The sequence below is a fragment of the Ambystoma mexicanum genome, chromosome 5p (genome assembly GCF_040938575.1).
Source record: "Ambystoma mexicanum isolate Mex_15411 chromosome 5p, UKY_AmexF1_1, whole genome shotgun sequence".
Lineage (NCBI taxonomy): Eukaryota > Metazoa > Chordata > Amphibia > Caudata > Ambystomatidae > Ambystoma > Ambystoma mexicanum.
In genome coordinates this window covers 669,120,680-669,134,321 of record NC_090930.1, presented here as the reverse complement: position 1 = coordinate 669,134,321, position 13,642 = coordinate 669,120,680, and the positions used below count along the sequence as shown (strand labels likewise).

Here is a 13,642-nt window from a genome sequence, read left to right as displayed (position 1 = left end):
CAAAGGACGGCCTCGTCTTCCCCTCCAACGAGAGGGTCCAAAACATGCTGTTTCAGATACCTCAATATGTGACCGGTCGAGAGGTGACGGTGCGCAAAGCAATGCGCTTGCTAGGCATGATGGCGTCGTGTATTTATTTGGTACCTCACGCGCGCCTGCGCAGGCGCCCTATGCAAGAGTGGCTCAACAGCCAGTGGTGTCAGGCCAGCGGACTATGGAACGATCTAGTGGTGGTCTCGCAGGCCTTGGTTCTCTCGCTACAGTGGTGGACAAAGGAAAACCTGGAAAGAGGGAAACCCTTTGCCACACCCGCGGCGGAAGCCACTCTAACCACAGACTCATCCCTCACAGGATGGGGGCTCACCTATCCCATCAGACTGCTCACGGAGTGTGGACTCCGAATGTAGCATCCAAACACATAAATCTACTGGAGCTACTAGCTGTGTTCAAGGCGCTAAAAGCCTTCCAGGAACACCTACAAGGCAAGACTGTGTTGGTCCTTACAGACAGCACCACAGCCATGTACTACATCAACAAGCAGGGGGGCACCCACTCTCCAGGACTGTCCAAACTGGCCCAAAATATATGGAAGTGGACTCTCAAACAAAACATGTTCCTACTGTCACAACATGTACCAGGGGAACTCAATCTGCTGGCAGACAAACTCAGCAGAGATTTCCCCCTGCCCGAAGAGTACGAATGGCGACTGCACGAAGACATCGTCTTCGACGTCTTCACACAATGGGGATTCCCAGAAATAGACCTGTTCGCAACCCTGGAGAACTCACAATGCCAAAGTTACGCCTCCAGGTACCCCCAGAACCAATCCAAGGGGAATGGTCTGTCGATGCAATGGTCAGGGAAATTTGTTTACGCTTTTCCCCCCCGACTCCCCTTCTCAACAAGGTGGTGCACAAGATGCACCAGGAACAAGTGACCATGATACTGGTGGCCCCAATGTGGGCCCGACAGCCATGGTTCGCTCACTTGATGGAGATGTCTCTATCTCCCCCAGTGAAACTCCCCTGCCCTTACAACATGCTGTCACAAGACAAGGGCAGGACTCTGCATCCATGCCCCCAGAACATGAACTTAGCAGCTTGGCTCCTGAGATCATAGAATTCGGACATCTACAGCTCCCGCAGAGATGCATGGACATCCTCAGGGAAGCCAGAAAACCTAACACTCGCCACTGCTATTCTAGCAAGTGGAAGAGATTTGTCATCTGGTGCAGAGGAAAAAGCATCAACCCGATTGACTGCTCTCCCACACATATTGTTCTATACCTGACCCACTTATTGGATTCAGGTCTAGTGTTCAATTCCATTAAAGTCCACCTAACGGCACTTTCTGCATAACCACTTCCCAACTCAAAGTGTCGTGGTGGAAGATCCCTGTTACAAAGGCCTTCATGGAGGGAGTAAAGAGAATACACCCCCCGATAGCTAACCCAGCTCCCGGATGGGACCTTAACGTGGTACTTACCAGACTCATGGGCTCACCATTCGAACCCATGCACAAAGCATCTCTTAAACACCTCACTCTTAAGACTGCTTTTCTAATAGCTATCACCTCCATCAGGAGAGTAAGTGAACTACAGGCTCTTTCTGTTCTAGACCCCTTCGTTACAGTTCACAGAGATAAGGTGGTTCTACGCACGCACCCAAGGTTTGCTCCGAAATTCATCTCGAAATTCCACGTAAACCAGTCTATAGAACTGCCAACGTTCTTTCAAAATCCTTCCAACTTTGGAGAAAAAACTCTGCACACACTAGATGTCCGCAGAGCAGTCATGTTCTACATGGAAAGAACCAGACCACTGAGGAAGACTAATCAGTCCTTCGTCTCGGTGGCAGCAGGAAGAGAAGGGGATGCAGTTTCAAAGTCAACTATTTCTAGATGGATTGTTCAATGCATCACTCTCTGCTATACTCTTGCTAAGAGAGAACTGCCCTTTAAGCCAAGAGCACACTCTACTCGAGGCACGGGGCCGTCCATAGCATTCAATGCAAATGTTCCCCTTGAGTCCATCTGCAAAGCGGCTACCTGGAGTTCTGTGCACACCTTTACAAAACACTACTGTCTAGATGCACACTCGAGATCTGACTCCCAGGTGGGACAGGCAGTATTAAGACATCTTTTCTCTACTGTTCCTTCTCATAACCCACCGCCAACTCCGGGTACTGCTCGCTAGTCTATGCACAGCATGTGATTCTAAGCAGATTAACAAACATCAGAAGACAATGCATTACTTACCGTAAAAGCATTTCTGATGGTTGTATCTGCTTAGATTCACATGCGCCCACCCTTCCTCCCAGCTCGGATGGAAGGAACATAGACTTCCTTTTATATCTCTCTTTTAGGTACTCACTCACGTCTAGAAGGCTCCCTTAGGGCAGAAAAATACAAACAGAGGGACCTCGACGCGTGAGGGATTGTGGGTACAACGCACGTCACTATAGGGATAGTATTTCAGACACGCCTTGTCGATGTCCCTTTTCGACTACGAAAAACAAAATGCAATACTCCGCAGTGACCACTGGATGTCGGACCTATGCACAGCATGTGAATCTAAGCAGATACAACTATCAGAAATGCTTTTACGGTAAGTAATGCATTGTCATACAATCCTGATATCACTTTTACTGTGGATGTAGATATTTTTGTTGTAACTAAGCTTCGCAATTTCATGTAAATGTTACGCAGTGTTACCTGAGGGTATGCTCGCGCATTACAAATAATAAAACGAACAAACATTTTCCTGTGACGTCATTGTTATGGGAATTATTATTTTTGAAACTTGAAAAATCCTACATCTTTTTGGTCACAGAATGTTGGCAAGTATGGTAACTGCACCTAAAAATCATCCCCAGCCCCAAATCTCGGTACTGCTATTGAAATGTATTTAAAAAAAAATGCCTCGGCCAAGATATGAAAGTCCAACATCACAAATTACTACTCCACCCCACACAACCACCCTTAAACCAATACTAACTCCTAGCATTACTCTTCACCCACCTATTGTCATCACTTTGATTAACATTCACGTATATTTGCACGTAGATGCCTGAGACTAATATGAGGACAGAGAATCTGCATGAGAGAGGCCTGTATTCTCATTGCGTGTTACTGTGCAATGTCGTGATATTTTACTTGCAAAGTTCTCCCATGTGGGGACCACACTGCAGCTTTGTAAGAGGTATGGCCTCAACAGTGAGTTGCAAGAAAGATTAAATCGTAAGAAGAGCGAGTACGGCCCGCCATGCCCCTTGGAAGATGTGTTGGGGGCTTATTTCAACATGATGGTGGGGAGGGACCCGCTTGCTTGGAGCTTAAAAACCATCTGGGACTGGGGTGTATACATAATAATGGGGACAAAGATGCAGCTAGTGGTTAACAGCTGCCTATTATCAGGAGCTAGCCAGCAGGGGGCTAAAACACTAAATGCCCACCGAAAATCAAGAAATCCTCCTTTATCAGCAACTGGCTGATGTGGAGGAACCCTTTTTTTTAAAGGCAACGAGGTAAAGACATTTATGTATACCCCTAGGCAAGGGCTCCATCAAATGCAGCTTGTGAGGCGAGCGCTGTAAAGCGCACATTTGAAGACCCCAAATGAAAGTATATAAGGAATATACTGCAGTGTTATAAGACTGCTGACTGGCAACATGGAGGCAGTTGCATGGTGGCCCCCCTGAGGCTCAAGGCCCCTTTCAACTTAAGGTTTGAAAGGCCCCGACTCCGTCCCTGCGGCCCACAAGCACCAGTGCTCCAAAAAATGCAAACCAGATTTCTGTTTGGAAGGAACATGTTAAGTACAAAGAGCACTGCAGAGCAAATATTTGCTATTTTCAGATAAATCGGAGTGTACAATGTCAATCTAGACAAACTGGGTTAATCAGATGGTCTCTCAGTAGTCTGGGGTCAAACTGGACCTACGTGAATTGAACAATGTACAATTATGTCCAAATAGCTCTTGCCTCTGGACAGTTTGATCTTGAAAATCTCTTTTGAAATATGTAAAACGCTTTGCATTTGATATTTGTAAGGCGCAAGACAAAAAAGAGGGACAAGAGAGAAAGAACAATAACGGTCCTACGAGGCCTTGTGACATTCGGATCATGCAAGGGGGATGGGGTGGTCTGCGCCAATGCGTAGTGCTAGAGTGGGAAGGGAGTGCAGTGTAGAAAGGAGAGTGCAAGTGAAAGGGGCTGAACAGGAGCGAGAGAACCAAGGGGCTTGGTCAGTGCTAGGGGAGGCCAGAAGGGCAAGTGCCACGTATTTCGGCGGGTGAGGGTCTGCATGCTAAGTGCGAGGAGCGGGGTGGACTGGACGGGGGGGGGGTCTGGTGCCCTGTAGAACTCGTGGTGACCAGGCAGCCAGTCACTTCGGCAGACGGGAGATGGGGAAGGAAGGAGAGAAAAGGAGTTTCTTGAGAAGCTTTCGGAATTTAGGGCTATGAGGCTCAAGCCTGAGAAGGGCAGGTGTTGATGACCACATTTTGGCTTGAGGTCACCAGCACAGGCGAGATTGGGAACAAACGAGATCAATGAGCTGACGCGAAAGTGAAAAGCTTCAAGCCTGACCAGCTATTGGAGTGGGTGAATATGGTACTGAATGCCAAAATAACGTTAGTTCAAAACCAATGTGCTCGTTTTCATGGACCTTTTTTAAAATACACATTTACACATCAGTACATTGCAAACAATGTTCAACTAATTAAAGTAATTAACAATATGCTGTTTTTCATTTGTAGTATATCTTGGCGTTTGCATGCTTCACAAATTATTTTCATATCTGTAGCAGTGTTTCTATTTGCACTTCATTACTACAAAGTAAAATACCTTTTCAGTGATTTTTCTTGTCAAATAAAAAATCGACATTGACACGAATTAGCACATTGCAAGTGATTGTCATCTCCCCGCCTCCCCCCAGCCCCAAACCCCGCTCTCCCCCACGCACTTCTGCCCAATTTCTAAACTGATGCAGCCAAAACTGTTTGCCTAGTCAGTGCTTTTTGTTCTTACCCGTATTGATGGTGCCGACGAGTTGTACAAATAACTGCTACTGTCTGTCTTGTGGTCAATGTCTACCTTGATGTCTCTTACTAAAATCCATTTATGTTTTAGAGCTAACATGTTTTCTTGTACACCAGGCTTTTATCAGCTGGAGCAACAAAAGTGTATGCCATCCTGACTCATGGAATCTTTTCTGGACCGGCCATCTCCCGGATAAACAATGCTTGCTTTGAAGCGGTGGTAGTCACAAATACGATACCCCAGGAAGACAAGATAAAACACTGCTCCAAAATCCAGGTAAGAAGTGTGGTCTTTCCATTCTTTTTCAAATGGACCTGACTAGCTTTAGTCTTTACATTATCCTGCCATCTACTAAATTATATAGTCTTTAGCCCGTGGCACTAGCTCTGCACAGTGGGTTTGTTCATATTAGCCAAACCCGACCCACTGCTATATTGAGAATGTTCACATTAAATACATAGACCTATTCCAGACATTTACGAAAATATAAATGGTCAACATCTGTCTTGGACCATCTTTCATTAGAAAGTCTTTCCATCAGCTCTTTGGATGCAGCCACTTCCAAAACAGGACTTTTTGTAAAATGTGTTTATAAGCTGGTTGCAGACAAGTACACCCAACCCTAAAGGGACCCATGCTGCAGAAGGTGCGTGTTTGCAAAGTTTAAAGATTGTGTCTTTTTTCCGGAGGCTTGCTGTCTGATGGGTGGCAGCGATCCTCCTCCTTGAGGATCGAGCTGCTGGAATTTGCAATTAGTTGCTAAAGGAAGTGCCACTCATTGGCATTAGTTTCATGTTCCTGCCCTGTGTGAGGTTTCCTGATCACATCAGCCATTGTCTGGCGCAGAGGTTAGCTTGGCTTAGAATCTGTCTGCTTTAATACTGATACATTTACGCAGTGCAGAGTTAAAACTCTTTGCAGCCTTGAGGCAGGGCCGGCCTTGGAGGCAGCTGCGCCCTGGGTGGGGCCAGGAGTGCCACATTTGTTTTGTTCCTCCCTGCTCCGGCGCCTCGCAGGGGTTTAGTCGTCCTATTCCAATGAAACCCTCCCTGGTGCGGAGCAGGGAGGTAATCATGTGAATAGGAGCACCTTATTGTTAAATGCGCCTGCCCTTGCGGGCGCATTTAATAACATAAGGGACCCTTCCGCACCTACTCCCACTATGCCAGCTCGTTTAGCACAAAAGACTCCCCCGACCTGCTTTGGCGGGGGCTAATGGCACCCTGGGGGGGGCATGGAGCCCTGGGCGGTCGCTCGGCCCACCCTACCCTAAGGTCGGCTGTGCCTTGAGGCGCTGTAAATAACAGGTTTTATAACCAATGGATGAAAGTTGCTTTTCTCACAAACACCCCATACACTCACAACCAACTTTATTTGTTTTATTGAGGCAGTTCACGCTAACACAATGGGAGCCGGCACATCGAGAGTGGCGCAACCACCCTTGCTTCTCAGTAACCGAGCAAAGGCTACAGATGATATTCTGATCCAATGGCTGCGTCACTTTATGGTTAACTACAGCCAAAGGCAGTCCCCTTCACAAACATTGAACATGCACTAACACCTTTCACCCTGACTTTGGCTCGTCGCTGTGCATATCGCATCCTTTCATCCCGAGCAGAGAGCAAAGAGATGGTGGATGCAAAGAGACCCCTATGCGGCTTCAGCGTTGATTTCTTTGACATGTGACAGTACTCCTGATTGCGAGAAAATAAGTTGATCAAGCCACTATTGCATTACATTTGCATAGTACAACAGGAATGAACACTTAGTGCAGTGGCACTTGTATGCCGCAGCATTTCCAGTTCTCATGCCAACCATAAAGCCTGCTTCTTAAAACCCCTTTCTTTGCTGTAACACTGGTGTTGGCGATAATCTGGTGCCTATGCCACCAAAATGCATCAAAAACATGGAGGACTCATTACTGGTTGGGGAAGGCGTGGATGATGCACTTGAAAAAACTAAAAATGGATGCCCCCATGTCCTTGCTTTTGTAAATTTTGAGCTTCAATTGCAAAAAATTTTACATTGGCACTTTTTTTTTTTATGTCCCTATCTATAACATTTTTTGGGCAAACCATTCCTTTAATTTTGCATTCGCATTTGTGTCTTGTTACAAATATGTACGATCTTTTATAGCTCCATGATTTTTACATTTCTTCACTTACATGTTAATCATTGTCACGCTTCTAAATACATGTTTAGAATTATGCACATTAGTTGTTCTATGGTTACTGTATGTCGAAACGCGTGTCTGCTGACCCTTTGGCAATAAAATCACTAAAAGATGAAAATTTGGCAAAACTGACTTGTCTTCACAATAATTATGTGTAACTAACATTAAGGAGGCATAGCGCAACTCAGCAGTACCAATCCATTTTTTTTTTTTTTTTACCACTTATCTCAGGTCTTTATGGGCAGACTTTGTGGAACTGGTGAAGCTGCTTGCCGCTTTTATCGATAGTGTTCAAAGCACACTCTCCAGGGTTTGGACCCATACACACCTTCATGTTGCTAGTTATATTTGGAACTTGCACCCATTTTTCATCAAAATGAGAACACATTTCTCCAGATTGGGGTCTGGCATGGCTTCACATGCTCATGAATGTTCCCTATCGGGCTGGGAATACTCGATAAAGAAAAAAATCAGTTTGTTTCCTTTCTGAACTGTCTTTCTCCTAACAACCAATCACTGAGCTCTGGTTCATACTGCCCCCAGCCAATGACCGCCCTCTGCCTAAGCCCTCCTCTGGCAGCGCTCTTCAGATTTTTACCGCACGTTCAAGTGTTGGTAGTTCTCATGTTTAGCTCTCGAGCTTTTACTGCGTTTTTTGCTTTTTGGAAGAGCATTACTCTATTTTTCGGTCAATCGGGCCTTGTGCTCCATCGATCAACCTATCCGATTAACAAGGACCCGTTTTCGGATTCTTCAGCGCCCCCTCAAGGACGAATTTCGACAAGTTTCTTTGTGGAGGCTTCCTGAAGATTCTTTCAGGCCTATGCCGCGTGGACCATGTCGGAGGAGAAGGATTCAACTCCCCATGTTCAAGATCTGCTCCAGATGCGGCTCATGGGATGTATTTTTGGATGACAAGCATTCTAAATGCCTTTACTGCCTGTACCCGATGCACAAGGAGGAGGATTGTGCATTTTGCCAGGAGATGGTCCCTTGCACAGTGAAGGATTGGCACAGGCGGCTGAATGAGTGACTACAGGCCAAGGCCCCAGCGCTGGGTGGGTCCCAGCAACCTGCCTCTCCCAATTCCAAGAAGGCTGAGTGGGCTTCTAAGGCCTGTGAGGGTGCCCCTCACGCAGGGGTCCAACAGAAGGCGAAGCACTGCGAGTCCACTGTCACCGGGAGCGCCGTTTCTACGGACTCCTCAGCGGCCAGGGCACGTTCAACGTCTCCAGCCTCCGTCAACGCTCAGGATCTTCGGCCATGAGGAAGTCGGACCATCCAGGCAAACTCGAGGAGAGGCCCAAGTCTGTCCAACCGGAGAAGTCGGGGGGGGGGGGGCGGGGCTTGGACCCTGCTCCTAGGAGAAGGCCAAGCAGGGCAAGGCTCCAGCCCTGACCGTGAAGTCCCATATGCACCCGGCGAAGGCCCAGCCGTCCATTAAGGGGGTGGCGGCGTCTCTGGTGAAGGCCGCCAAGATGGTCCCACAGGACGCGACCCCTAAGACCAGGGTGTCCCTTCCTCCCAGTAGGGAGGCTACGTTCCGGCCCATAGAGAAGACCCCGGAGAAGAGGATTCCCGTCCTCTACCTGAGACATTCACTGCTGGAAGCAAAGGGGAGGTGTGGGGGTCGGTGGCCCTCGAGGGTACGGATATCTCCTCATAGGAGCTCACCGGCCTGCAAACTATCCAGGAGGAGGTAAACTTAAGAAGCGGGACCTACGGCAAAGGTGACGACGGCGAGGACACCATTGAGGAAGAGCAGCGAGCAGCAATGCGACAATGGTCTGGGCTCTCAGTCGGTGCCCCAGCGGCCTATCCCACCTGCACCTCAGCTGCCACCTCCACCTCGGGTACCTCCTAGAGTCCTCGCGGTGGACATCCTTCCGGCACTGCATACGCTGGTCTCTGAGATCCAGACAAGGATGCCTATAGCGCTGGCGGCCCCGCCTGGGGGAACCCCGGTCAAGAAGAAAAGGGTACGCCCTTCACCTCTTCCCCACGCTTTGCCCCCCTCTTGCCCCCCCCCCTCCTCCAGTCAATGCCGCCCAGATCTTCGCAGCCCGACGAGATTGGCTCGTTCCACTAGATCTCCAGAGCGTCAGAACTTTTTCAACTTGCTCCAGAGGAGAAGGAAGGCCTCTTATATCAGCGCAGAGAGGTGAGGCGCAAGACAATCCTCTCTGTCCCACTCCTGGATGACGTTTGGGATGAGGGGTTTTCTCATGAAGAACCCTTCCACGGCCCCGGCGAAGAGGGATCGCCTCGAAGAAGTACAGGGTGCCTGACTCCGCACCCAAGTGCTTATGGGCCCAGCCTTCTCTGGGCTCTGTAGTGTCTGCAGCGGCTAGGAAGAAGTTCTCGGGTGGCTCTGCTTCAACAGCCACCACCCCACCAGATGGCGAGGGCAAGAAGTTAGATGACATGAGATGACGGGTCATCTATTCTGCAGTGACTACCATCAAGGCCGCCAATGCCCTCGCAGTTATGGCTCGTTACGACCGGGTGTTGTCGTTCAAAATCGCTCCCATCCTGGACTTCCTTCCCGACAACAAGAGGTCAGAGGCACTGGAAATTCTGCAGGAAGGCGAGGTGGTGTTAGACCACGCCGTCACCATGGCCGTTGCAGATGTGGGATTCTGTCAAATGTGCAACAGCGTTTGCCTTCGTCGTGGCTGGCTAAAGGCCACCAACTTTCGGCAGGACGTTCAGTCAAAGGTGCTGGACATGCCCTTCGACAATTTGTTCCAGAAGGCTGTGGATGAGTCTCGCCATAAAGACAAAGACGGCGTGTGCTTTGGGCACTCTTCAGCAACGGACGCTGTCCTTTCGGACCTCAGGCAGCAAGTCCCAAGGATCCTCCAAGAGGTTTGGCGGGGGTTCCATTTCTTACCGCCAACCCTCCTGCTCTTTGGCCCAGGAGACCAACAGGGGCTGCTCCAAGACCTTCGTAGGAGGATGTCGCCGCCAGGGCCCCCAAGGCGGCCCTTCGACGTCCAAGCAGGATTGGACCAGCTGTGGCGTTGGGTCTCCACCCGCGCACCCCCGTGGGAGGCTGGCTGGTGTACTTGGTCAGCGCATGGAAGACCATCTCCACCGACCGTTGGGTGCTGGACGCTCTCGCCCATGGACACACCCTGGAATTTCGACTGAAGTGTCGCCGAATGCCACCAGTGGCCCGGCAGGAAAACCACGTCCCTCAGCTGTTGGTGGGGAGGACCATGCTAAGGAAAGGCGCAATAGAGCGCGTCCCGAAAAGGCTCTGCAGCTCGAGTGTTGTCAAGGTACTTTCTCATCAGAAGGAAGGTGCTGGAGGCCCATTCTCGACCTTCGTCGGCTGAACAAATACATAGTCCCAAAAATTCTGGATGGTTGCTCTTTAGCATGTGCTCGGACAGCTGGATGAGGGGGACTTGCTGTTGTCGCTCGGCATAGATGATGTATACTTTCACATCCCCATTCACAAAGGTCACTGCACGTTCCTGCGTTTTCATGGTGCAAGGCAAGCACTACCAATTCAAGGCCCTTCCCTTCTGATTGAAGTCGGCGCCAAGGGTCTTCACCAAGTGCCTGGCGCCAGTGGTGGCGCAGCAACTACTACGGTGGATTCAGGTCTACCCTTATCTGGACGACTGGCTCATCCGGGCAAGCTCGAAGGAGATGGCTGTCGACCACACAGCGAAGACCGTGCACCTACTGACGGATCTGTGGTTCTCGGTGAACTATGCAAAGTCCTGCTTGCAAGAAGCACTGTTTCCTGGGATCCTGACTCAACAGTGTTGTGCCTGGCGTCTCCGTCAGATAAGAGTATAGCAGCCATCTTTGGCACGGTACAACGGCTGTTTGCCCTGAAGATGGCAAGGGTGAGGTCCATCAAGTCTCTGCTTGGCATGATGTTGTCCTGCATATACCTGATTCGGCTGTGCAGGCTACGGATACGTCCCCTACAGGAGTTCTTCACGCCTGTTGGATACAAGTGTCGGGAAGCATCGAGGACAAGAGCACGCTTGACGAGAGTTTCCGTCGAGCAATACGGTGGTGGGGCGTTTGCGCACATCTGTCCGGAGGCGCGGATTTCCAGACCCCACCTCACCAGGAGACGGTCATGACGGGCTCCTCCCTGGAAGGATGGGGAGCTCACACCAGAAGTCTTCACGCAAGAGGATTGTGGTTACTGGAGGAGAAAACGTTGCACATCGTGTTGTAGCTGCAGGCATTGATTTGGGCCCTCAAGTCTTTCCTTCCATCCCTCTAGGGCAAGGTGGTGCAAGTCTTCAGGGACAATACCACCACCATATTTTACATCAGGAAACGAGGGGGCGGGAGCACCAGATCACCGATGCTCTGCAAAGTAGCGCAGGACCTGTGGCACCAGGCCGTCGCCCAGGGGGATGTTCCTCATCCAGTCTCATCTGGTAGCAGTGAGGAACACAGTCGCCGACTCGCTCAGCAGGGAGCTGTGCTCTTGCCACGAGTGGGAGCTTCGGCAGGACCAAGTGGATCACCTGTTCCGCAGATGGGGCAATCCCCAGATCGATTTGCGACGGCAACGAACACCAAGGGTCGGAGGTTCGCCAGCAGGTTTCCCCAGCCGGGGAGCATGGGGGACACATTCTCATTCCCCTGGGATGGCCTATTTCCTCCGTTGCTTCTTCGTCTAGTCAATCAACTCAGACAGTCCTGGTGCAGGATGATCCTCCTCGCACAGGCGTGGCCGAGGCAGATTTGGTACCCGGACCTTCTCGACATGTCAGCGTCCCCTCCAGTCAAGCTTCCGGTGGTCGCAGATCTTATAGCCAGAGAAGGAGGCTCAATTCTGCACCACAACCCAGGATCGCTGAACCTGTAGGCCTGGCTCCTGCATTGTTAGGTTTCGGGGGTTCCAACCTCCCAGCGGATTTCAAGGAGGTGCTTGCAAAGGCAAGGGCATCATCTACTCTTCAATGCTACGGACATAAATGGAAGAGGTTCGCCGTTTGGTGCCGTGCACAGAAGATCGACCCTCTGCGGTTCACGGTTCCGCAGGTGCTACCATATTTGCTATTGTTGGCCAAAGCAGGACTGGCCCATGCTTCCATCAAAGTTCATCTGGCGGCTATCTCCCGCTACACCAGATCTCCGGGTTGGTCGCCGTTATGGTCACACCATCTGGTTAAGGAGTTTATTAAAGGACTGTTCTGTTCATTCCCTGCCGGTGAAGGCTCTAGCCCCGCCGTGGGAACTCAATGTGGTGCTGACTAGTCTCATGGGCCCTCCATTCGAACCTATGCAGACAGTTCCACTGAAGTTCTTGTCGTGGAAGTCAGCATTCTTCGTGGCCATCACATCTGCACGACGAGTGGGTGAGATTCAGGCCCTATCCTGTAAGCCACCTTATTTGACATTTCACGACACAAGGGTGTTGCTGCGGACGCACCCCTCCTTCATGCCCAAGGTGCTGTCGGACTTTCATCTAAACAGGACCTTGTTGACTGTTTTTTCCAACGCCTTTGTCACCTGTCGAGAGGACTTTGTGGTTAGAGCACTGAAGCTCTACGTGGACTGCAGAGTTTCTGGACGACATCGCAACTTTTCATGACCTTTGGCCCTGTGAACCAAGGGAAGGCCCTCTGCAAGGCTTCCATGTCCCGGTGGCTCTCCGGCTGCATCACCCGTTGTCACCGGTTGGCAAACCGACTGTTGCCTGGCTGTCCGAGAGCCCATTTGACCAGAGCGATCGTTGCAACTACAGCGTTCCTGTCTGGTGTGCCCCTGATGGTCATCGGCAGGGCTGCTACGTGGAGGTCGACGCACACCTTCACAAGATTCTACTTCGTCGACAGTGATTCCCGGGAGGAGTCCATAGTCGGCCAGGCAGTGCTGCGCAACCTGTTCGCTTGAAGGTGAGCTTGGTGAGGAGGTAAGAGATGCTTATGTTGAGCCTTTGCCACCTCCCGTGGTTGTGCATGTGTGTACTGCTATGTATTCTTTATTCATGAGCATGTGAATCCATATATCAACCAAACGGAGACATTAAGCCATTTATCGACGTGTTGACCTGACTCTTTACACAAAAAAATACTGGACAATCCTTTGACCAAGGATCAATCACGTCTACTTGTTACCTTTCCTTGTCCTACCCAGGTCGCTATATCTTAGTACTTTGAACAAATAGTAGTATGTGAATCCATGCCAGATGCTATGCTGGAGAAGGAACAAGTTACTTACCTGTAAATATTCTCCAGCATGGGTCTGGCATGGATTCATTCGAGCCTGCCCCTCTGCGGCTCTTCTCTCGATCCTACTGCCACTTTGCGTGCTACCAAATCTGAAGATGGCTGCCAGAGGAGGGGCTTAGGTAGAGGGCGGTCATTGGCTGGGGCAGTATGACCCAGAGCTCAGTGATTGGTTGTTAGGGGAAATGAAACTGAAATTGATTTTTTATTTAATG

The 13,642-nt window shown here is 50.0% G+C and overlaps 1 protein-coding gene across 2 annotated transcripts in view; it reads left to right on the top strand.

The window, feature by feature from the left end:
• Nucleotides 1-13,642, top strand: part of PRPS1 (phosphoribosyl pyrophosphate synthetase 1) — a 167,368-nt gene that overhangs the window by 134,811 nt on the left and 18,915 nt on the right. For both annotated transcript variants that reach the window (XM_069613046.1, XM_069613045.1), the window contains exon 6: nucleotides 5,156-5,315. In XM_069613046.1, coding sequence (XP_069469147.1) covers nucleotides 5,156-5,315 — 160 coding nt within the window. The remainder of the gene's footprint in view (nucleotides 1-5,155; nucleotides 5,316-13,642) is intronic.